The sequence below is a fragment of the Chelonoidis abingdonii genome, chromosome 2 (genome assembly GCF_003597395.2).
Source record: "Chelonoidis abingdonii isolate Lonesome George chromosome 2, CheloAbing_2.0, whole genome shotgun sequence".
NCBI classification, from domain to species: Eukaryota; Metazoa; Chordata; order Testudines; family Testudinidae; genus Chelonoidis; species Chelonoidis abingdonii.
In genome coordinates, this window is record NC_133770.1 from 231167974 (window position 1) to 231191518 (window position 23545).

At 42.7% G+C, this 23545-nt stretch overlaps 2 protein-coding genes across 4 annotated transcripts in view; both read left to right on the forward strand.

The window, feature by feature from the left end:
• The window catches only part of RP1 (RP1 axonemal microtubule associated), a 305041-nt gene extending 299366 nt beyond the window's left edge, over nt 1–5675 (forward strand). For all 3 annotated transcript variants that reach the window (XM_032771359.2, XM_032771361.2, XM_032771360.2), the window contains 2 exons: nt 2882–2957; nt 4822–5675. In XM_032771359.2, coding sequence (XP_032627250.1) covers nt 2882–2957; nt 4822–4876 — 131 coding nt within the window. In that variant the 3' untranslated portion in view covers nt 4877–5675. The remainder of the gene's footprint in view (nt 1–2881; nt 2958–4821) is intronic.
• A 12046-nt stretch (nt 5676–17721) lies between these two features.
• XKR4 (XK related 4) overlaps nt 17722–23545 on the forward strand; it is a 318617-nt gene continuing 312793 nt past the window's right edge. Inside the window, 4 exon segments of the mRNA XM_075062028.1 lie at nt 17722–17760; nt 17947–18015; nt 18017–18148; nt 18150–18772. Of these exon segments, the coding sequence (XP_074918129.1) occupies nt 17722–17760; nt 17947–18015; nt 18017–18148; nt 18150–18772 (863 nt within the window).

Sequence of the window (23545 nt, forward strand, 5' to 3'; positions counted from 1 at the left end):
TCAGCTAAAACTCCCCTATCTGATGTTACAAAAATCAAATGATATTGATCCCAATGCTTTAATTAAAAAGCCAAATAAAATTCAGATTTTTTGACCACATGGGCCATTAGAAGACATCACAAGTTTATCATAACCAGGAAGCAGCGGACAAATCTGTGATGATGGCAGGTCCTGCTGACTCAAAAGTTGGACAATTTTTTGCTAACTCTCAGTTATAACCCCACAACACTGTATCATTATCTTTTGGAAGTGTTTGACCAGGAAACTTTGCAGTCATTGTTCATCAGAGTGGACTGATGGCTAATTTGAAGTTTTAAAAACATATTTATTAAAATATCAATAATAAATAAAATGCCATTGCTCCCCCTCCTGCTGTTTGTTCTCTCCCTCAACCTTTCATCTTAATGCTCCTTTTTATTTAATATTATTAATAATAGTGTTACAGTGGAGCTTAAAGACTCCAGCAGAACTTGGGCTACTATTGTGCTAGGTGCTGAACACACACACATAGTAAGAAATTATTCCTTTCCTAAATAATTTAGTCTAAATAGACAAGTCTGGCAAAGGAAAAGAAGGATTATTATCCATATTTACAGATGGGGAACTAAGGCCCTGGGAAATTCACACAGAAGTCCATGGCAGAGCCAGGAATTGAATCCAGGTCTTCTGAATCCCAGTCCAGCACCTTCACATCAAGCAACACTTATGATTATTATTATCACATATATTACCATAGTGTCTAGGAGCCCTAGACCTGGCCCAGGACCCCATTGTGCTAGGTGCCAGGGGTGGCTCTAGGGTTTTTGCTGCCCCAAGAAGACTGCCTTCAACGGTTTGCCTGCAGAGGGTCCGCTGGTCCCGCGGCTTCAGCAGACCTCTCAAAGCCGCGGGACCAGCGGACCCTCTGCAGGCATGCAGCCGAGGGAAGTCTGCCTACCGCCCTCACAGCGCCAGCAGAGCACCCCCCGTGGCTTGCCGCCCCAAGCACGCACTTGGCCGACCCGGCTAGGTGCTGTACACACAGAACAAAAAGACTGTTCCCACTCCAAAGAGAACACTTGCTTTCTGCCACACATTTTCTGTAACCCTCATGCCCTCCTTTAACATAAATGCCACACAGTGTCCTGTCTTACATTTGTTGATATTGTCTAATATAGGCCCTGACTCAACAAGTTCCCCAAGCATGGAACTGTCATTGAAGTCAATTGGAGTTCCCTGGATAACAGTAAAACCCTAGACTGTAAACTCTTCAGGACAGCGGCAATGCCTTCCTTTGTGTTTGTAAAGGGGTGTATGTGTGTGTGAGAGAGAGAGAGAGAGATTTTTAATAATCACTAATAATGTGCACGAGTCAGAGATTTCTATAAAATGTCATATCTTATGAGTAGTGTCTATGATATATGAAACAATTCAGAATATTTAATTAGAAGAGTACCAAAAGTACTTCACTATCTCTATAAGTGACTCTTGGGAACTGGAGACTGAGAATGTGGGCATCCTTATATCCTAGGTTTTACATAGTTATCAGTTAATAACAATTCGTGAGCAACAGGAAACTTTGGCAAGCTTTGACCTTTTTATACAAATAGATGAGATTCTGCAAAATATTTTGTAAAGGATTTTTTGCCCTCTTTTATACTTTGTCCATGGTTCTGCAAATCAGATTAAAGGATTATAATATTGTATCTTATTTCCAAAACACAAATTATGCACAGAAGCACCCATATACAATTTCAGCAAATGATAGTATTTTTTCTATTTGGCTTCCAAGTGTATACATGAAATACTTCTACAGTCAAACCCAACTTCTAAAGAACAAACACCAAGACAGTAGTGGTATATTCACTACATTAAAAGCAGTGTTCCCACTGTAATATTAAATGAAACAGGGAGTGCTGTGGCATAAATCAGTTGTGGAGCAGGACCACAGATATTTCTCCATTTGGCAAAACATTCCCAAAAGGCACCAGTTTGTTTAAAGATGAAAACTTCCATAATGAAAACTTGAAAGAACCTGTTAGGTTCATTCCCTCTGAGGAACTTGGCACTGGCCACTGTCAGTAGACAGGATACTGGGCTGGATGGACCTTTGGTCTAATCCAGTATGACTGTTCTTATGTCTAATGTGTAGAGTTCTTCAACTCTGAAGATCATGAACTCCCTAATCTCCTTCTGTTGCTCATAGGCCTCCATTGAAGTTCCATTGACTTCAGTGGAATTTGTACATATGCTTAAAGTTAACTACATCTTTGATGTTCTCCTGAACAGGGTGATTTTCTGAATTGGTTTTAAAAACATGTTGATATAAGAAACATTCATACTCGCCAGTTAGTTTGCACTAATCTAAATAAATTCATTAAAAATAAAAAATATCAGCCAAAAAGACTTGTACTCCCATTGCTTTATTTAGAGCATTGTATTTCCTTAAGGATTGTTTTTACTTACAAATTCTCTGTTTTTTTTATTACTTTGGCAGCTAGTGTAGATCAAAACACATTAGCCTTGTAGTATGTTCTTAGATAACATTTCACATTGGAAAAAAAAAACAACAAAATCTAATTTCAAGAATTTGTGCCATATGGCTGTGCACTCTGCGTCATCTAACTTACTAACTGCTCCTTTCAATGATGAAAAAATGATTTGAGGTGTAATCAAAGCTTACCTTTTTATTTTCTGTCAAAAACGTCAAAGGAATGTTCTTTAAAAAAGAAGAAGAGTTAGTAATGACTTGGGTTATCTGTGTTTCAGTTTTGTTATTTATATTGGATACATGTGATAGTGCTGAATCACAGAAGGACTGGAAAATGAAACTTTTTTTCCATACTTTGTTTGCATTTGAGTTATATTAAATGTCTGCTTGCTCTCTTTTTTCCTTCTACAGCAAGTGGCTGGTTTCTGGAAAAAGTAGAAATCACAGATTCATCTACAAATGAAGTGTATTGCTTCAGCTGCAGCAGGTCTGTAAGCCAATACATTAAATGTCTTCATTATTTGGAATGCTATTTTCTTAATAACATATACTGCAAACTGTACTTTATATTTCCACAATTGCTTTTTTAAAAATGTTCAGTTTCAGTGTCTATTTATTCATTTGGAAGAGGGGCCATGAGATTTATTTAGCTATGCAAGGTTAAAGCTAAAAGGAAGGCTTTTTCATGCAAGTGGTACACAAAGAGAATCATAACACTAATTTAGGGGTTTATCTGAAAAAACAGTGAGGGGATTGGTTAAGATTAGTACTGTACAAGCAGAAACCCATCCTAAATCTTAATTATTTATGAACATACTGATAATTTACAGCTCTTCATAAATGTGTCAGATAAATTGAAGCAATACACTTGTTTCTCAGAGTTGAAATTTATAACTGAATGATACCTTTAGTGTGATATTCCCTGCAATACAATGAATTCTCAGCATTTTTATAGAGCTTCAAATTAAAAAGTAGAAACAAACACTAGTAAAGGTTTATGTTTATGTGTTCCTCCATTTTTAGATGCAAAATATAATTTTAGTGTATCCTGAGAACAAAGAAGTATAAAAATTGCAAAAGTGTCCTGCTTTTAGAGAGAGGGTCATAGTCTAGTGGTCCAAAAACAGGTTTGGGAACCAAGAAAATCCTATTCAGACCCTGACTCTATATACTTCTGTGAACTTGGATAAGTCACTACGGCCAAAAAATTCAAAAGATCCTGTGATTTTAGATGTCTTGGTCTTTGAGATATTTAACTTCAGACCTCTAGTGTTGAACACCTGTAACTCCCATTGACTTCGGCTGGAGTTGTGAGTTCACAGTATTTGTGAAAAAGTCCTAGGTGTCTCAAGTTGAGCATCCAAAATTAGTGGAGACTTGTAAAAAGGTTGGCCTTACTCTCTCTTTCCCAGTTATTCCTTATGTAAAATAAGATTCCATGGTGATGGGTGTACTAAAGAAACATGGATGGATTATGTATATAGGTATAGGACCAGGTTCTGACCTGTGTCTGTCATCTATTGGGATGATTGTAGTGTCCTGATTCTGAGGTTAGCCTTGGCCCCAACATTTTACAGCAGAATCAGGTCTATGACTCACAGGGGCCATTATACCAGCCAATATTAGAAGGAGCTTAATAACACACTGGCCAAACCCCATTCTACTCCCTGACACAGCTGCAGGAGTAACTGGTGATTAATTGGCTCTACAACAGCTGGGAACACCCCTTTTTGCCCCCAGGGAATTCCAACCCCTTCACTATACCAGAGCAACAAAGGGACCAGATAACCCAAGAGAATCTAGCCCATCCAACATACTTCACAGAAGGGTTGAAAGTCTAAGTTATTTTTAAAGCTTTTTGAAGACAAAATTTGCTACCTATAAAGTCGTATGTATTAGCATTAGTATTTCCTCTATACATTTTAACTTTGGATCCAGTCCTGTTTCCACTGAAGTCAGTGGCAAAGCTTCCACTGGCTTTTATTGGAGAAGAACTGGGCTTAATGTGGAAATCGGGGCAGGGGTGTCTATGGGCCAATAAAGAGGCATCAGATTAAAATAGTAGTATTCTTAACCCTAGGAATACGATATCATATACAATAATCTGTTAAAAAATGTTCTTAATCTAAAATGACCAATATTTGTGCCACTCCGTGAAATCATCTATTTGTAACTTATCTATATAGTGCCTTTTTCTTTTAGCTCACTTCTGCTCCTGTTAAAGTCAGTGGCAAATTTCTCATTGAAATCAGAAGGAGCAGAAGCAGGGCCTTATTCCTTGTCTATTTGTTGGATTTCAGATATACTGTACCTAATGTACTAATTATGGGTTTTTACATTTTTCCTTCAAGGTGGCTTGCTGAGGATGAAAATGATGGACGCACTGTAGTGCAGCTTTATGCATAATTGTTTTCTAGGATTCATAGTGAATATGCTGCTTCTTCAGATTCATGCTGATTTGATTTATTTGTATTTTATAATGATGAAGGTACAGTAATTATTATGGAGAACTGTCAAAACAATAAATTAAAAACATCAGTGGAGAGTAAACAGGTCTAATGTGAACAACACATTGCAATCCTACTAGGAATTCTTAACAGTTTTGCACAATTGAACTGTAAATAAAGCCGAAATTTAGAGCTATACCATGGTTTTTTGAATCTGATATGTGCATTCACAGGATGGGGTATATGTAGTAGCATTTAGGAAAACAATTTATGTTTGGTGATTTGTGTAAGTGTGTTCATCATAGTTAATACTTGCGTAAAATCTGTTTCAGGATCAATATTTATTAAAATTTGTATTTTCTCAGGATCACTTTTTAAACAAAACATACACCTCTTTTATACCACCATGCATTTTGTGTCCCGTTACTGCACCTCCACAAAACTAACCCATGGAAAAAATTGTCCTCTTGGCTCTATCTTCACTGAACAAGTCACACCCATTATTTAGTTCTCCCTGTATGTGCAGGCCTCCCATTGACATTTGAGGCATAATCTTTTGAAGAATACTGATACAGCAACCTTTAGATCCCAAGGCTCTACCTACGGAGAAATCTACAAGAGAATTTCCATCAGCTGTCATTACAGTAGTAATAGTTATTACATCCTCTTTCTGGTTTTTAACTAATGTCAAAGAAAAATCTTAACACCTTCTCTTTCCCAAGTTCTGAATTGCAACAAGCTCAAAATAATAATAATAATAATAATAATAAATAAAGCATTTATGGCTGAACATGTTATTTATGAACTCACTATCTGTTTATTTTGACTTTAGCAGTGTTGGTACTTCTAGTGTTCATAGAAAAGATGGGCCTAAAACAAAATCATGAATTGAACACTCCTTGATCAGAATACAAACCCAGTTCTAAATGTGAGTGTTGCAAGGTGCCACTTCCTTTTTGAAGGTCAACCCCAAATCCTGGATCTAAACACTCCTAAACTTTGGGTATGTCTACACTGCAGCTGAGAGCGCACTTCCCGGCATGTGTAGACATTCTAGCTCTGCTTGAGCTAGTGTAACCCACACACCTCCTGGGTGTGGTGGTCTGTCCTATCTGGTGGCACTGAGACCACTTAGAGAGAGAAGGAAAGAGATTAATGTTTGCTCTACAGCCGTAGCTAACAGCCAGTTGACTTTTAGCTCATGCACTAAGCTCCAGAGGTCCCTAGCTTGATCCCGCCTGCTGATGACTGGAGTCTGTAGGTGTTACACTAGCACACTAAAAATAGAAGTGTCGTCCATGGTAGCACAGGCAGTATCTCAGGCTAGCCACCCGAGTATGCAGGTGGATTTGTGCTCAGGCAGCTAGTCCATGCTACCCTCACCTACGCTGCTATTTTTAGCATGCTAGCTCCAGCAGAACTAGTGCAGGTCTGTCTAGCTGAGCTAGGAATCATGATCCCAGGTGCAGTGTGGACATATCCATTGTGGGGTTTAAAATCTGTTTTTATATCTGAATTTTATAGCATGGGCCTATCTCTCCTTCAGAGTACCAGTAGACTGTATGCTTTCAGTGATCATATGAATTTGTCATAAATGTAGGTATTAAATTTATTTTTCTGGTGAAGTATTTGCATGTTTTCATTTTTAAAAAGTCCTGTGTTTATTTTCTCATGTCATTCTTTCAAATAAGGTATTTTGGCTGATAGGTTCATGGGAAATGAAACCTCAGTGGCTATTTTGATTAAAACAAACAAACAAAAACACCTCATGAGTACTGCAAGCTGAATTCTGTTTTTATGTACCTTGTTAGATCATCATGCAGAAGATCTACTGTAGGATGTGATCTGATTTAGCAAGAAAGCAGGGTCAATTTATTTCCTCAAAAATCCTTTTTGTGCTTGCTTTGCTAGTATGCACACTGGAACGGATTTAAAACTGTATCCCCAGAGTGCACAGTTCAGCTACTTAGTATCAGTATTCATTACACTGAATCACTTTGTTGTGATCTACTATGTGATTTGTTTCATTGTTATGTCTTTCATTAATAGTTTGTAATACTACTCGCTTTGATGCCATTGCTGATTTATCAAGTGTAAATAATGCCGTCCTAATCTATTTTCCATTGCTAACAGTGAATACCTTCTTTCAGCTGCTGGCTTCCTTACTGGAAAATGATTTGCTCTACCTGTACAATGTACAAATAAGTGATTAGATTCGCTCTGTTGCGTACAGGGGAATGCAAACTATACCCCCTGTGATGGCAGGGGCAGCAACACAAGAGAGAGGTGCTTCAATACAAGGGCATGGCAAGGTACCTTCTACCTTGACAAGACTGCTTTAAATATCACCGGAGTCTTAGTAGTAGAGGCTGCCTGGAAGATGTGCTTAGTTAGTACAATTAACGTCTGACTTGGCCTCACCCACATAGTGGGCTTTGCTGACTTGCTCCAAGCTCTGCACTGTGGAGTATGCCACAGTGCCTGGAAGTGAATCAGGCTCAGTATGGTCATTCATAGTGGGTCAATTTGTCTGGTTTTAAATCGCTTTCAACACCCTACTTGAAAGTGACAGGTCAATAGAAAGTTATAATTCCATATGTCCAGTCTGGAGTTTTGTAATGCCCTGGAGTAAAATTTTCAAAAATGCCAGCCCCTCAAAGATGTTTAAGGGCCTAAGTCCCATAGATTAAGTCAGTGGTTCTCAACAGGGACGCACATATGCCTGGGGATTGTGGCAAAATGGTTGATGTTGTTATGATAAGTCCCATGCTTTTCTTGGTAGGGGTCTAGGATGCCACCCCTTGTTCTTGCTCTTGGGGCACTGAGGGCCCCACTAATGGCCCAGGAAGGCGGTAGAGGAGGAAAGTAGGGAAGGGGTATGAGCCCTAGCCCCTCTCAAGTCCTGCGAATTTCTTACCATCTTCCCCCTTGGGTAGGGTTATGCTCAATCCTTGACACTGGAGGAGAGGGTCTCCCTTCCTCCTGTCTTTCAATTCAATTCTCAGCTCTCCCCCTCCCCCTTCTGCTTGAAGCAGGGTTTGTTATTAGGTTCCTGACAGAGCCTTAGTTGACTACAGGTGCTCCAATTAACCTATAGTAACCTTCCCTAATCTACTGGAAACCATGCCTTAATAAGTCTAGGGTTTATATGTCTCCCCTCTCCCATTCTTTCATTGCTCCTTGGCCTTGCTGTATCACAGTGTACTCTGAGGTTTTTCAAGGGGTACACTGACTTATCTAGATATTTGCCTAGTTTTACAACAGGCTACATAAAAAGCACTAGTGAAGTCGGTACAAACTAAAATTTCAAACAATGATTTGTTTATACTGCTCTATATACTATACACTGAAATGTAAATACAATATTTATATTCAAATTGATTTATAATTATATGGGGGAAATAAGAGTGTAAACCATTTTTCAGTAATAGTGTGCTGTGACACTTGTACATCTATGTCTGATTTTGTAAGCAAGTACTTTTTAAGTGCAGTGTAACTTGGGGGTATGCAAGACAAATCAGACTCCTGAAAGGGTACAGTACTCTTAAATGGTTGAGAGCCACTGGATTAAGTGACTTAGGAGCCTAAGTCTCATTTTTAAAAATGATTGAGGCACTTAGCCTAAGTCTCATTGACTTTTAATGATCTTTTCTTTCAATGATCCATTGACTTTCCATGAGACTACAGTTATGTTTTCACTACAAGTGCTACAGTGACACAACTGTAGCACTACCGCTATGCTGCTGTAGATACTTACTACAATAACAGAAGGAGGTTTTCCATCAGTGCAATATATCCACTCTTCAAGAGGCAATAGCTAGGCTGACTGAGGAATTCTTGTATTCCTTTAGCAGTGTCTATACCGGGACCTAGATCAGCTTAACTATCTCTCTAAGAGATGTGAATTTTTCACACCTCAGAGCAATGTAGCCAGGTCAACCTAAATTTAAGGTGTAGGCCAGGTCTTAGGCTCCCAAGTGCCTAAGGCCCAGGTTTCTAAAGGTATTTAGGTGCAGTCAGCATTGCAATGCCTAACGGATTGAGGAGCATAAATCTCATTCTCAGAAGGAATTTATGCATTTAGGAGCCTAAGCCCAGTGTCAGTTGATGGAATTTAGACTCCTAGGTACATAACTCTCTTTTGAAAATGCAATATAGGCTCCTAAGTCAGTTAGGCATTGCAATGCTAAGTGGAGCAATGACCAAAAATCTGGGCCTTAATCAGTTAGAAACTTTTAAAAATGTTACTCCTAGTGCCCAAACATCTAGCATCACTTATATAGAGAAGAAGGGTAGCATTCTGCCTCTAATAACGCAGGATTCTGAAAGACCAAAGAATCTTTCTATCATAGTGCTGTGATTGGCATTAAGTGCAATGGTGGGAAAGTCCCTTCCTCTGCCTGTGGCCTGAATGCTTCAGAGGGAATGGTGTCTAGTGCTGAGGAATTCCAAGACAAAGAACTTGGTTACGGTAGACTGAAGGTTATACATATCAGTAGAGAGCTATTCATTTTAAACAGTGCGAGGATGTTGTATTTTTTAAAAATTCAGGAACTATATATTGAAGATTAAAAATGAAACAAACATGCACCAGGAAATTAGAACATTGTGCCCCATAAAAGCTAAAAATCAGGAAGTCTGGAAATTCTCAGTTAAGATTATGATAACAGCCAGCTTTAACTCTGCTCCTTACCTCCACTTTTCCTCCTTAACTAAGTTTCACAGTGTAAATATGAATTACTATACTGTATCCATTCGTTGTACACTGATATAACTTACAGCCACTTTTGTAGCCCTTTTCAGGTCCAGGAATATCTAAGACTTTTCTTGATAGGGTGTGTAAGGACTTGAAAGAATATGACTTTGTAAATTAATTGTCCAAAGCCAGGCTCTGATTGTCTTGTTGGGCCATTTAATGCTTTCACAGCTATACAGTTGCTCCCAGCACTGCACCGCTGGAACCTCTTCACCAAAATGAAAAAAAAAACAAAACTTATTTTACCAAGTAGATAAAATGAGTGAAACAAAATGGAAATAGAAAATCAAAATCATTCCCCCTTTTTCCTATTTTCCTTCCCATTTGACCTAATGTTTGCTTGCTGCTTTTGGAGTGGGGAGGGCAGTGAAAAGATTTGTAACATGGTACAATTTTGGCTGCAAATGTACCTAGTCCCTATAATGTCCCCTCACATGCCTGTCTCTTCTGCTATCTCCAGTTATATATTTCAATGTAAAAGATAAATCAACATGGAGTCGAGGTTGCTGACATCTGTCTAAAGAACATATACTAAACTTTGAATTAAAGTTCTTTCACAAACTTTAGAAGTGACTTCCTCTTTCATAAGTAACTTTCCTGTCAATGTGCTCACATAAGTAGGAATGAGAAATCATATTTCACATTACAGCCTTTACTGCAATCACAAAAATATGAATTTAGTTCTTCAGTGCATATAATGAAATATATTTAGATGCTTAAAATATGAATAGGTGGTTTCTGAAGAACTCAGTACAGTAACTCCCCATTTAACATCCTCTTGCTTAACATTGTTTTGATCTTACATCCCTACTCAGTAACAAAACATGCTCCATTTAAAGTTGTGCAATGCTTTGCTATAATGTCATTTGGCTGCCTGCTTTGTCCACAGCTGGTAGCCCCCCTATCAGCTTCGCTACCCCCCCAGCACCTCCCACCCTCTGGCACACCCCATGGGTCAGTGCCTTCTCCCCCCTCCCCCCACCTCCTGTCCTCGGCAATCAGCTGGCTTACAGTGTTCAGGAGGGGGGAGGAGTGAGGACTCCGCAGGCAGGCTCCCCTTCCATCCCCAGCCTCCCAAACGCCAGGAACGAGCTGGGCAGGAGGCAGGGGAGGGAGGGGGAAGCCTGTGCGCTGAGTCCTCGCTCCTTCCCCACCCCCGAATGCCCTTTGATTTAGGCCTTGGCTCCAGTTCTGACCTTTGGTTTAGCCACTTAACCTTGACTCTGGCTTCTCCCTTGGAAATCTCTGATCTTTGCTTGTCAGTCGGAACTGCCACCACATTCACCAGGCAAGATCCTGCTCCACCTGCTAGGTAGACTTCTCATGCCCTGGAAGCTTACATTTATTGACTGAAATACTCTATATTGGCTTCATCATAATAAAATTATTTCCCCATCTACAGTAAAATGTGGAAGTCATAAAATGTACTTGTTGTCAAATGAATTGGAATACATGAAAAAGGTTAGGGGAAAATTGTAAATAAATACTTTATTGTGTAAATATGAAATTAAACACATCCTATTCTGCTGACTTTATCATCTATAGATGTGTTAAATTTGTAGTTTAATTTAAAAAAATCAAATTAAAAGGCCCCAAACTAGTGAACATTTTGTAACATGATCATTTTAAAAGCTTCTAACATTAAAACTTTTTAAAAAAGAAATGCAGTTGGTAGAGGACTATTAGTCAAAATAGATTCAAAATAGAATCCTACTTACTATTTTAACTATGTAATAGCTATTGAAGCTGTAAGGTAAGACAGAAAGTCAATGACACAAGAGGACAGAAGGCTTGATTCTCCATAGTGTTATACCAGTTTTATGCACTAGAATTACACTAGCAGAAAACCAGGGTAATGCAGTGGAGAATCAGGCAATAAGAAATGGACTGTCTGATCCTCCCAGTCATAATAAGTATCAAGAGCTGAATGTTAGTTGAGGTACATTTGTTGGGTGATTTTAGTTGTATCTGATCTGGAAAAAGCTGCTTTCTTATAGGTTAGAAGAAAAGATAGAAAGGAATATCACCCTGAAGCAAGAGGTCATGATTGTCAAAAGTATTGCCAAACAAAGGGAAACAGCTTTGGTAAAGGTATTGATCTGTGCATGCAGAAATTGACTAATCTTACTCAGTACAAAGCTAACCTAAAGGCAGAGAGGGAACTGAAAGCAAAACCAGGAATCAAATGCATCAAAATAGATAGACCTATTTGATATAGCTAAACAAGATTGCAGGAGAGCTTATGTGTGAGAATCTGAAAAAGCTAGAAAATACCATAAAGGAAAAGGAAGAAGATATATTCTTTGGAAGATTGGAACTGAAGAGAGCATTTCCTTGACTTTTGGAGCTGAGTTGGTCAAGGCCCCCTGTTCAGGCACACAGAGAATCAAGTACAGGAATAAAACATTTTTTCTTAAAATAGAAAGATGATTTGGGAAAGAAAAAGAAGCAGATGGAGTTGCTGAGACCTATAACAAAGAAAAAGCTATTGCACCCATGAAAATACAGCCCTGGAAGAGTGAGATTTTTGCAAAGAAAAAGCTTTGCATGGTTTATGAAGCAGGTGTAGTGATGGCTGCAATCACAGTACATATCCTTGAATTATATTTTGTAATGAATAGAATAGGATTCAGAAGTGATCTTGTTGAATGCACACCAGTTTATGTACTGTGCCTATACAAATTCTCTTGTTATACTGGTTTAACTCCATTTAAGGTTCACCAGTATAACAGTGAAGAATACTTTGATAAATGCTTCTCCAGCACTTACATATTGCTTGGGATGCTTTCCATTATGTATCTAGTCAAGAAGAAGAAAAGAGAGAAATTGCTCTGGCAGTGTAAAGGGGCCTTAAAGTAGATGTAGATTTATGCTTACTCCCACTAGAAGGTCCCATTTACACCCCAAAGGGGGTTTACTGTAAATGAAAAAGCAGGTGCACAGTGCCAACAGCTGAAAGTGGAGAAGTATACTGCAGAACCAGAGCAGTAGCCTAACTGGGGTGGGGGAGGAAATAAAACAGAGAGAGATCTCTTCCAGTTGCACAGTTCCATGGCTAGAACAGTGAATGAAATGGAAATTTATCCTGTCAAAGGAAAAAAAGTCTTCTCCTTCCAACACTAAGTGCACTGTGATCAATTGGAGTCTGTTGACTTCAGTGAGCTTCTAAGATCAGTCACTTAAGAGTCCAAGTCTAAGCTCCTTTTGAAGCCATGGAGAGAAAAGTTGGACCTTTATGATGTAAATACAGAAAACTATTGGTAATAAAATTATAAGAAATGGCTGTTATGCAAAATTCCATGAAACACCCAACATTGTATGGAAGGTCCAGGCAGACATTCAATGTATACAGAAATGCAAATTAGAAAATATTCACCTGGGTGCTGATGCAATAACTAGAAAATGAAACCTATTAGAAAATAATTGGTTACTTAAATGAACAAGTCAAAACAGATTTTGGACTAATTTTGGCTCTCTTTGGCAGGATTCATAAATCACATAAGAGCTCTAAACTGAGGTGGGAGAGGAACAAGTTATTCCTAATTACAATATTTTAAACTTGATAATCTAAATAGATGATCTCTTTACATGCCCTGACCCTGCAACCTTTATTCAGACATTGTCCTTCAAGGCCCCATTGGGAAGGTTCTCCCCATGGAAAAGTTGCCTTCAAACCTGATAGAGGATACCAAATGATCCCTAGCTCTGCAAACTAGCAATGGCTCTGAATCCCAGCAGCCACCTCACTCCACCTTCCATGTCTCCCAGTTGCCTAGATCCATGGCTTCTGGGGACCCAGGAGAGGATAGGCAGATACGTTAATACAGTCCTCATTTTACAATATCCACTGCAAGGGCTAATGGGGATATTATGCATCCCCTCCACAACTCTACCCATTTTCCCTCTGGTGGACCACAAGCCATGCAGAAAGATCTCTCAGCCTCAAGGGTCTATGAAAGGAGTGAATGCTGCTATACACACCCGCCTGGATCAGGAGCACCAGCTGGGCCCTAAACAGGTTGTTGATTGCATGCTATGTTTCAAATAATATTTCACAATGTAATCTCATAGATACCTTTGTAGCATCTTGTAGTACTGTGTATTACTCTGTATATGCCAAACACAGTCAATTAAAGTCACATTAAAAGTCTACACTAAACTGATTTTATTATAGTGCAAGTATAATAGAGTAACAGTGACAATCTGCTGACATATATGGTAGCTTAACTGGCTACACAGTTAATTGCATTATGGGCTGACATGGGAATCTAGTGGATACATAGTATACCACATAGGTGCCCCATAAGTAAATTATTAAACTAGGTATCATAATTCTAAGGAATAACCATATGCTGGACAATTATGAGAATGAAATCAGTGTAGGCTTCAAGAGTGACTAGAAATTAAAAATAAAAAAAATAAAAATAAAAAATATATTTTCAAATTAAAATCAGGGCCTTGCAGAACAAGTGTACATTATTTGAGAAATATTATGTGATCCTGTCATTAAAGACTGTATTATAATGCATATGCACAAGGGGGACAAGGTTGATATTAAGTGCGACAATCATAACCTTATCATTCATTGACTTTTAAGTGCTCAATTATATAGCCCTTAACAGTCTCTTCATAGACATTGTCTGTTTTCAGAGATTTTATGCATAAGAGTTGTCTGTAGAACCAAACGCTCTTCTTATACTCATCCTTCGATTAGGAGTTTGAAGGCATAGCTAATGTGTATTTTTATTTGTCAGTATAAATGGTTCCACTTCATTCCTGGATTGGAAGGGGCTGTGTTAAGCAGCAGATTTTATCACTGGAATTCCCCCATCATGTTTTCATTAACGTTTCTATTAGGATTTTTCTATCAGTACGATTAATTTTTTGGCTGCTTTATTTAGAAAGTGAAAATATAGTTATAATATATCACACACAAAAATGACCATTAAATAAACCAGGAATGCCAAATGTCGACCTTCACTTATACAATCCCATTGATGTCAGACCAGTTACAAGTGTAACAGGATTGTCCTTTCTTTCCCAACTCCCCATGCAGAGTTCAGAGTTCTTATGCCATAGTTATCTCTAGGTCATGCTTGTTTAACTGAGCCCTATTTAGCTGTTTATCAGATCATTATGTGGCTGGACTGTTGTTTTTAGCGAAATACAATTAATCAGATGTAACTTAACCAAGCAACTGCTGCCACCTTTGCGTGCCAAGCAATTAAAGCTATATGAAGTTGTTGCACTGAGAATAACAGCATAACGAACAGCCAAGCGTTTTAGGAGTCGGGCTGTAGCTCAGTCGCATGGCCAAGTCAGCAAGGCCTCTCTTGGAGGTGAGCAGCGCTTACTGGCAAGGGAAGTGCTGAATTGGCTAGAGTGCCAAGGGAGAGAGATTGCTGGAGCAGAAAAGCATTGTGGAGAGCCGGGACCAGGCTTTAGATTGCTAAAAAATGCGAGCTCTGGGGCTGAATGAACAGGCAAGGGAGTGATTTCTATTTCAACCCATGCTTGTGCTATCCCCTAGCCTAGCCGGGAGTGCTTTGGTTGTAAAATGAAAAGTGCAGCCATGTGGCCATCTGTGCTACTCTGCACATCGGTAAAATTAATAGTTTACACAAGTCTGGAACCAGCCTCATTTTAGCAGATGAAACTCGGCTCGGAAATGGTGGGGGAGGTGGAAAAGGGGGAGCAGAACTAGCTCAGGCACTGGCCTCGTGCATTATATTAATCTCGTGATGTCTCTGCCTGGCTGGCGGGACAGAGCGGTGTCTCCGCACCTTCCCCTGAGCGCCTGTGAAGCACTGTGTGAGTTAAGAACGGCGCCGCTTGCCAAAGTTAGCACAGGTAAAACCTTTCCTGCGGGGAGTGGGACGTATTATTTCTTTCTGCTTTGCCACCAGGGATTTCAAACCAGTTACCCGGGATCGGCCGCAGGTTTCTGCTCTAAGCGCTGGCGGGAGTGTTAGCCGGTAACTTAACAAATACTCGGTCACGCCTGGCTGGGCAATGTCTTGGAGAGGCCACTGCTCGCTTGTTTATGGCACTGCTTCCAGCACCTGGCTCTCTCGTGTCCCAGCCGTTCCTGCTGCACCAGCCCCACCCACCTGATTCGGCACAGTTCCCCACGAGACCAGCCTTCCTCCCCTCTCACCCGCTGCGGGGGGGACCCTCACCTGCCATCCCCGCCCTATCCCCAGCCACACTCGCTAAGGGCCGAAGTGACAGAGCAGCAGCTAACTGGGCAGCCTGGCCGGGCTCTCCCTGCTCAGCGCGGTGGCGGCAGCAGCAAGGGGACAGGTAGCTGCACACACACCGCTCCCCTCACCCGCCCGCCTCTCTGCTGCTGCCGCTTCCCGAGCGCAGTGCGCTCCCTGCCGGCAGCTACGCCCCCTGCGCCCCCTTCTCTCCCCCTGCAGCTCCTGCTCCCACAGCTTCCCCCCCCGGTTGATCCCACAACGTCACCTCTCACTCTGCGCTGCAGCGCCTTTGGGCTTTCTGAGAGACCCCCCACACACACACTCCGCCGCCCTTCCTCTCTGCAGTGCGGCTCCCCTCATCCCCAACCACCCGTACCTGAACCCTCTCCTCCATCCCAACTTCTGCCTTCCCCAGTGATCCCCCATCCACCCCCGCCTCCATCTCAACCCCTGCTACCCCAGAGATCCTCATCCACCCCCGCCTCTATCCCATCCCCTACCTTCCCCAGTGCCCCCATCCATCCCGTGCTCTAACCCCCGCCTCCATCCCATCCCCTACCTTCCCCAGTGATCCCCCATCCACCCCCGCCTCCATCTCAACCCCTGCTACCCCAGAGATCCTCATCCACCTCCGCCTCCATCCCATCCCCTACCTTCCCCAGTGACCCCCATCCATCCTGTGCCCTAATCCCCGCCTCCACTCCATCCCAAACGCATCTGCCTTCCCACAGTGACACCCACTATCCACACCACGCCCTCCCATCCACCTCTGCCTCCCCAGTGATCCCCACACCCTGCCCCACCAAAACCCACTGCTACCTCAGAGATCCTCAATCCACAACCGCCTCCATCCACCCACTTCCCACAGTGACCCCACATCACAGTCCTGTGCCCTAATCCCCGCCTCCATCCGCATCCCTATCCCCCCAGATGACCCCACCATTCCGTGCTCTAACCACCCGCCTACCATCCTCATCACCCATACCTTCCCCAGTTGATCCCCATCCACCCCGCCTCCATCTCAACCTCTGCTACCCCCACAGAAATCCTCATCCACCTCCGCCTCCACTCCCAATCCCCTACCTCCCCAGTGACCACCCATCCATCCCGTGCCCTAATTCCACCGCCTCCATCCCAACCTGTTCAAAGTGACCCCATATCCACAACCCGCCTCATACACCAAACCTGCCCACTCCCAGTACCCATGCCCTTTTGCCCTCACGCCTCCATCCCAACCCTGCTACCCAGAGATCCCTCATATTCCACCCCTATCTCTATCCCATCCCCTAACCTTCCCCAGTGACCCCATCCACTCCTGCCTGAACCCCGCGCCTCCATACCAACCCCCGCCACCGCCAGAGATCCCCATGCACCCGCCAGCATCCATGCCCACCACTACTCCCCAGTGACCCCCATCCATTCCCGTCCCAAACCCCGCTCCATCACAACCTTGCTCGCCCCAGTGATCCCCCAACCCACAGACCGATGCCATGAAACCCCGCCTCATCACAACCTCTCCCTCCCCACCGACTCCCACTCTCTATGCCCTAACCCGTCTCCACTCAACCCTACCTCCCCCGTAAACCCCCCCAGCCACCCACCGTGGCCCCTGAGACGCCCCTCCAGCGCAGTTCCTGGCGGCATTCCCTGTCCCCAGCACCCACGACAGGCAGTCCTCCCACTAACCGCGCCCCCCTTCACGTGAGTAGCCCCTGCCCCCGCGAGCGCTGGGTGCCCCGCCCCCGCGCCGCGGCTTTGCTGGGGGCGGCGGCGGCAGCGAGAGTAGGCAGGAGAGGTCATCCTCTTTCCCCGGCGTCAGTACAGCTGGTTGCGGCAGAGGCGGAGATGCCGCCGGTCCGGGGACGGTTCCCCGCGCTGCGGCAGGTCGGGCGGAGCGCGCGGATGGCCCGGGCGCGGGGCAGCGTGCGTCCCCACAGCACGCGCCCAGGCGCTGCGTGCCGCCGGAGAGCCGGCGCCGCCCCGTAGCCGGGCAGGGAGCGGAGCGGCGGTCGGCGAGGGAGGACAGGGGGAGGCGCGGGATAATAGGAACGCGCATCTCCCGCTGCGGAGCGGAGGCACAGGCCGCAAAGATCGGACGAGGCGCTGAAGAGAAGAAGGGCAGGCCGAGTGGCGTTCACAGCCGCTGCAGAATCGGACCACTTCGGGCTCGGACTACGTAGCAGGGCGCATGCCCGGGGCTGCCTCGGGCGCGGAGCAGAGAGCCGCCCGGCACGACGAGCCAACCGGGGCGTGCTGCTGACAAGCGGGCAGCGCGGGACGGCTCGGGCGGCGGCTCCAGCTGCTGCTGCGGCGGCGGGGGAAGAGGCGGCGGTGGCGGCTCTAGGGGCTCGGCCGGGGGCTCGTCGTCGCTGTGCCTGCGGCTGGGCCGGGAGCAGCGGCGCTACTCGCTGTGGGACTGCCTGTGGATCCTGGCCGCCTTGGCCGTGTACTTCGCCGACGTGGGCACCGACATCTGGCTGGCGGTAGATTACTACCTGCGGGGCGAGCGCTGGTGGTTCGGGCTGACCCTCTTCTTCGTGCTGCTTGGCTCCCTCTCCGTGCAGGTGTTCAGCTTCCGCTGGTTTGTGCACGACTTCAGCACCGAGGACAGCGCCGCCGCCGCCGCCGCCGCTGCCGGCCGCTGCCCGGCCGCCGAGAGCAAACTGCTGGTGAGCAGCGGCTCGGCGGCCGGGGACATGGACGCCCCTCGCCCCTGCACGCCGCAGAGGCAGGCGTCCAACGCCAGCAAAAGCAACGCCACCACGGCCACCAACAGCAGCAACAGCAGCAGCACCAGCGGCGGCAGGGCCGGCAAGAGCAGGTCGGCTTCCTGCGCCTTCTGCATCTGGCTCCTGCAGTCCCTCATCCACATCCTGCAGCTCGGGCAGATCTGGAGGTACAGTCCCTTTACCCTGCTTACACCCCCGCTACAGGCCACAGCTTCCCCGGGCTCCCCCCCGGGGGCTCGGCTCCTACCCGTCAAGTGATGTGGGGAGGGGCTCCTCTTGCGTGTTTAATTGAGCGAAAACTTAGATTGCTGTTAAGTTTTTCCTCTTTCTTTTCGGGAAGCAAGTGACCCTGTAAATAATGTAGTTTGGGCCTATGCAATTCTCTGTAGTGAGGATGCATGAGCGTGCAAATACTCGCTCTGGATTAGAATGTTATCCAAACTAGGTAGCTCCAACGTGTGCGAGGGAACGTGGATACATCCATTCCATTGCCACCACTGGCAATACTATCCGTTTCCGAGTGGCTGGATAGGTAGACAGTGAATATATTGCATACCCCTGCTCGAACAGTATTTTTGATGTGATTGTATTAAATATGCAGTGTGACAACCATGCAAAAAGTATTGGTAACTGCCTCTGGAGAACTGGCTGTTGCAGTGCGTTCAGGTGATTTGGATGGCTGTATCATTGTGTATGGCTCTAGAGGAGGTAGGATGACCAGATGGCAAGTGTGAAAAATCAGGTTGGGGGAGGGGGAATAAGATCCTACATAAGAAAAAGCCCCTAATATTTGGATAAGTCCTGATAATATCAGGATGGCTGGTTACTTTAAGAGGAGGATTTATGTAAAAACCCTAAAAAAAAGGGAGGCAATGGTAAGAATCATAAACCTTCCCAAGTTTTAAAGCTAGAGGGCATTTAAGCTGGTTGTTTAGTTGTCTTTGATTCGCTGCATATGGTAAACAGTCACATTACACCGAGATTACATCAACTTGCAATCTAAACCATAATACAGCTCCAGATTTATATTATCCCAAAGTCTGGCAAACCTTAACTTTCTGAGTGGAGTTAAAAATATAGTGTTTTGAGAAAAATATACTATATAATTCATATTATTTAGAATTGTCTACATATATGCACATTATTAATGTGATTAGAGAACTTCGGAGAGAGTAAAGATGATAGCTAGAAAAGGTTTGCACTGTCTAGGGATGTATAGTCCTGTTGTGCTTGGATGACATCTATTTATATAACATCTAGCTCTCAAATCATATTGTCAATTTTTCATACATGTTGTATAGTGGTAAAATTTTTCAGACAACAAACTTTAACAGTTACTTATCTATAATGTGATCATGGAAAGGCCATGTTATAATGGTCTGTAGCAGATATGGTACTTGATTGAAAGGACACACACTGAATATCATCATTGGTATTAAAGTTTTTGGCAAAAACTATTCCATAGTAACTGTATAGTTTCAAATACTGTAATGGTATTAAGTACCATGTAGCTTATGTGTTCTATTAGATATTGTCTTTTCTTCATCCCCAAAAGATATTTTTTAGAATATAATTTCAGTTCCAGAATAGATTTAAAATTGAGGCATAGTCATTTGCAAGGGAATTTTACCACTGTTTTGTGCAACCTAGTTTTGGGGAAGCATAATGTATGCAGACAGTTATGGTACACAAAAGCAATGTTTCAGCTATGCTGAATGTAGCAATCTACTGAAGCAACAGTTGAAAGTATTATTGAAGTTTCTTTTTTTGGCTGGTGGAAGGTATATTTTTAGAAGAGGTGTTTTATTAGCATTTGTTGTAAAAAGATTTCTTATCATTGTCATATCATTTAGTAAGAATTATTTTAATATTTCTGTTTCATATTTGGACTCAGTACAATGTTCCAAATTTGGAATTTTTAACTTCCAGAGATCCCCTTTTTTGGTGAGAGATTGTCCCTTGACACCACAAATCTGGTGGTGGCCTTTGGATACTACTTTAATATAAATATTAAATAATAATCTATCGTTTGACAATACTAAACAGATCATTTGTTATTACACATTTCCTTTTTACGACAAATACTTTACAGTGTCTTGAATATTATTTTTTATCAAAGTTATATTGAGACTAATCCAAAATCACAGGTTTTCTAAACATTGACTGATTGAGAAGCAGATAGAATTTCAACCAACAAAATGTTTGTTCAAGATTGCTTGTGTACTTCCCCCATGTGGGGCTGAACTCAGGAGTCCCAGTGAGATGCATAATAATTAATATTTGGACCCAATCCTGCAAACACACAAATACCTTTAGACACATGAGTGATGCCATGAAGTACAATGACACTATTCAAGTGTGTAAAGTTGCTCATGTGTATTTGTTTGCAGATCAAGACCTTAGTAAGCATGATCTGATACCATGTAATTTTAATATATTAAGAACAAATTCCCTGCCACACCTACCCCCAGAATGGTCAAAGTTGCAGGAGTGAAGCATTTCAGTTGTATGTGGGAGGTGGCAGTCTGTAAAGAGGAAATACAAAGAGAGTCTGCATCACCCTGAGTGCCACAGAGCAGAACTCCGTGACATCTCTCTGGATTGGAACATGCAGGGTAGGAGTAGGGTTTGTGGTAGAGTTGGATATGGTCCAACATTGCATGGCAGTGCAGGCAGCCTGGTGAGTTGGGATTGAGGGTTGTTCAGCCCCTTGTTTTTGTTTGTTTGTTTTTTTTAATTATTTTTCTGTGATTAAATTCTTTGTGCGTGAGATTTTGCTTCATGGAAGAGTGCTTAATTCTTTGCCCTTAAACTTGCTGATTTTCCTTTTGTTATAATTTTTCTTCATAAATTGTGTCCATTAGAATGTTCTAAAACCCACATGAATATCAAACTCAGCAACGTTATTTATGTTTTAGCATGCCTTGTTGTTTGATCAATAAAATAGAATTTGACCAGATTGTTAGCTGTTTATTGGTAACTTAACTAGACTTATGAAAATATAGAGAGAAATATTTATTTTATAGCCCATAGTCTGTAGTATTTTACACACTTATTGTTTATAGTCCATTTGGCTAATTTGTTCCTTTCCTCCCCAATATATTTCATGAAAGTCAGAGTCCTTATGGTCATCAAAAGTGAATGATATGAGAAAAGAGGTGTGCTTGTACCGTTCCCATAGATTTGAAGTCCGAAGGGACAATTATGATGATCTGGTCTAATTTTCTGTACAACACAGGCCATAGATTTCCTCAAAATAATTCTAGAGCAGAACTTTTAGAAAAACATCCAAACTTTATTTAAATATTGTCAGTGATGGAGACTCCACCATGACCTTGGTAAATTGTTCTCATGGTTAATTATTCTGACTGTTAAAAATGTATGCCTTATTTCCAGTCTGAATTTGTCTCACTTCAACTTTCAGCCATTGGATAGCTTTATACCTTTCTTTGCTAGATTGAAGAGCTGATTATTAAATATTTGTGCCCTATGTATCTTCTCGAGTTCCTTGAGTCTATCACTGTAAGGCATGTTTTCTAATTTCATCATGCTCACTGCTTTTCTCTGAACCCTCTCCAATTTATCATTATCCTTTTTGAATTGTGGGCATCAGAACTGGACATAGCATTCCAGCAGCAGTGCCAAATATAGAGGTAAAATAACCTCTCTATTGCCACTAAAGATTCCCCTGTTTATGCATCCCAGGATGACATTTGTTCTTTTCACTACAGCATCACATTAGGAGCTCATGTTCAGCTGATTATCCACCAAGACCCCCAAGCTTTCTTTCAGAATCACTGCTTCCCAGGATAAGGGCTCCCTGTAATTATTACCTACATCCTTTGTTTTCAGATATGTATGTTTTCACTCAGGGGCAGCTCCAGGCCCCAGTATGCCAAGTGCATGCTTGAGGCAGCAAGCTGCAGGGGGCGCTCGGCCGGCACCGCGAGGGCAGCAGGCAGGCTGCTTTTGGCAGCTTGCTTGCAGAGGATCCACTGGTCCCGTGGCTTCAGTGGACCCTCCGCAGGCAAACCCCCGGAGGCAGCCTGCCTGCTGTACTTGGGGCGGCAAAATCCCTAGAGCTGCCCCTGTTTTCACTTAGTCATATTAAAACACATATTATTTGCTTGTGCTCAGTTTACCAAGCAATCTTGATTGCTCTCAATCAATAATCTATCATCTTCATTATTTACCGCTCCCCCAGTTTATGGTCATCTGCAGATGTTATCAGTGATTATTTTGTTTTCTTTCAGGTCGTTGAGAAAGATGTAAAATATTATAGTGTCAAGAGCTGATCCCTAGGGAACCTCACTGGAGATAGACCCACTCAATGGTGATTCCCTGTTTTTACAATTAGCCAATTTTTAATCCTTTAATGTGTGCCATATTAATTTTATATTTTAGTTTTTAATCAACTTAAACATCTTACAGACATCTAAAAATATTACATCAGCACTTCTCAGTGCAGTCGTGGGTCCAAAGGAAGCGTACGCTCTGGAAAATAGGTACTTCCTTTTGGAAAAGTAAGCACAATTACTATTCCAGTAGGAAGTCCATGAAACTGAAACCTCACCCACCTGACAAAGCATATATGCTGGCCTGAGAGGTTGTCACGTAAGCACTCAGAATGCAGGCTGAACTTTTTGTGAAATTTGGTTTGCACTCATTAGGAGTTCCTTTTTGGGCAGGCCACCATGGTATACTACACATTTTGTGTGTGTGTGTGTGTGTGTGTGTGTGTGTGTGTGTGTGTGTGATATTAGTCCTACATGCACATATAGTCTAAGGATTGAAGTCCCCACTGTTGAAAACCTGTGCTACTTTTCTTCTCTTTGCTTTGGGGTTCTGTCTTAGTTTTCAATTTTTACTTGTTTTCCTTTGGCTCTGGTTAAATCTACCCCATCTACCTAGGTTTTTCTATTGTCCCATTACCATAACAC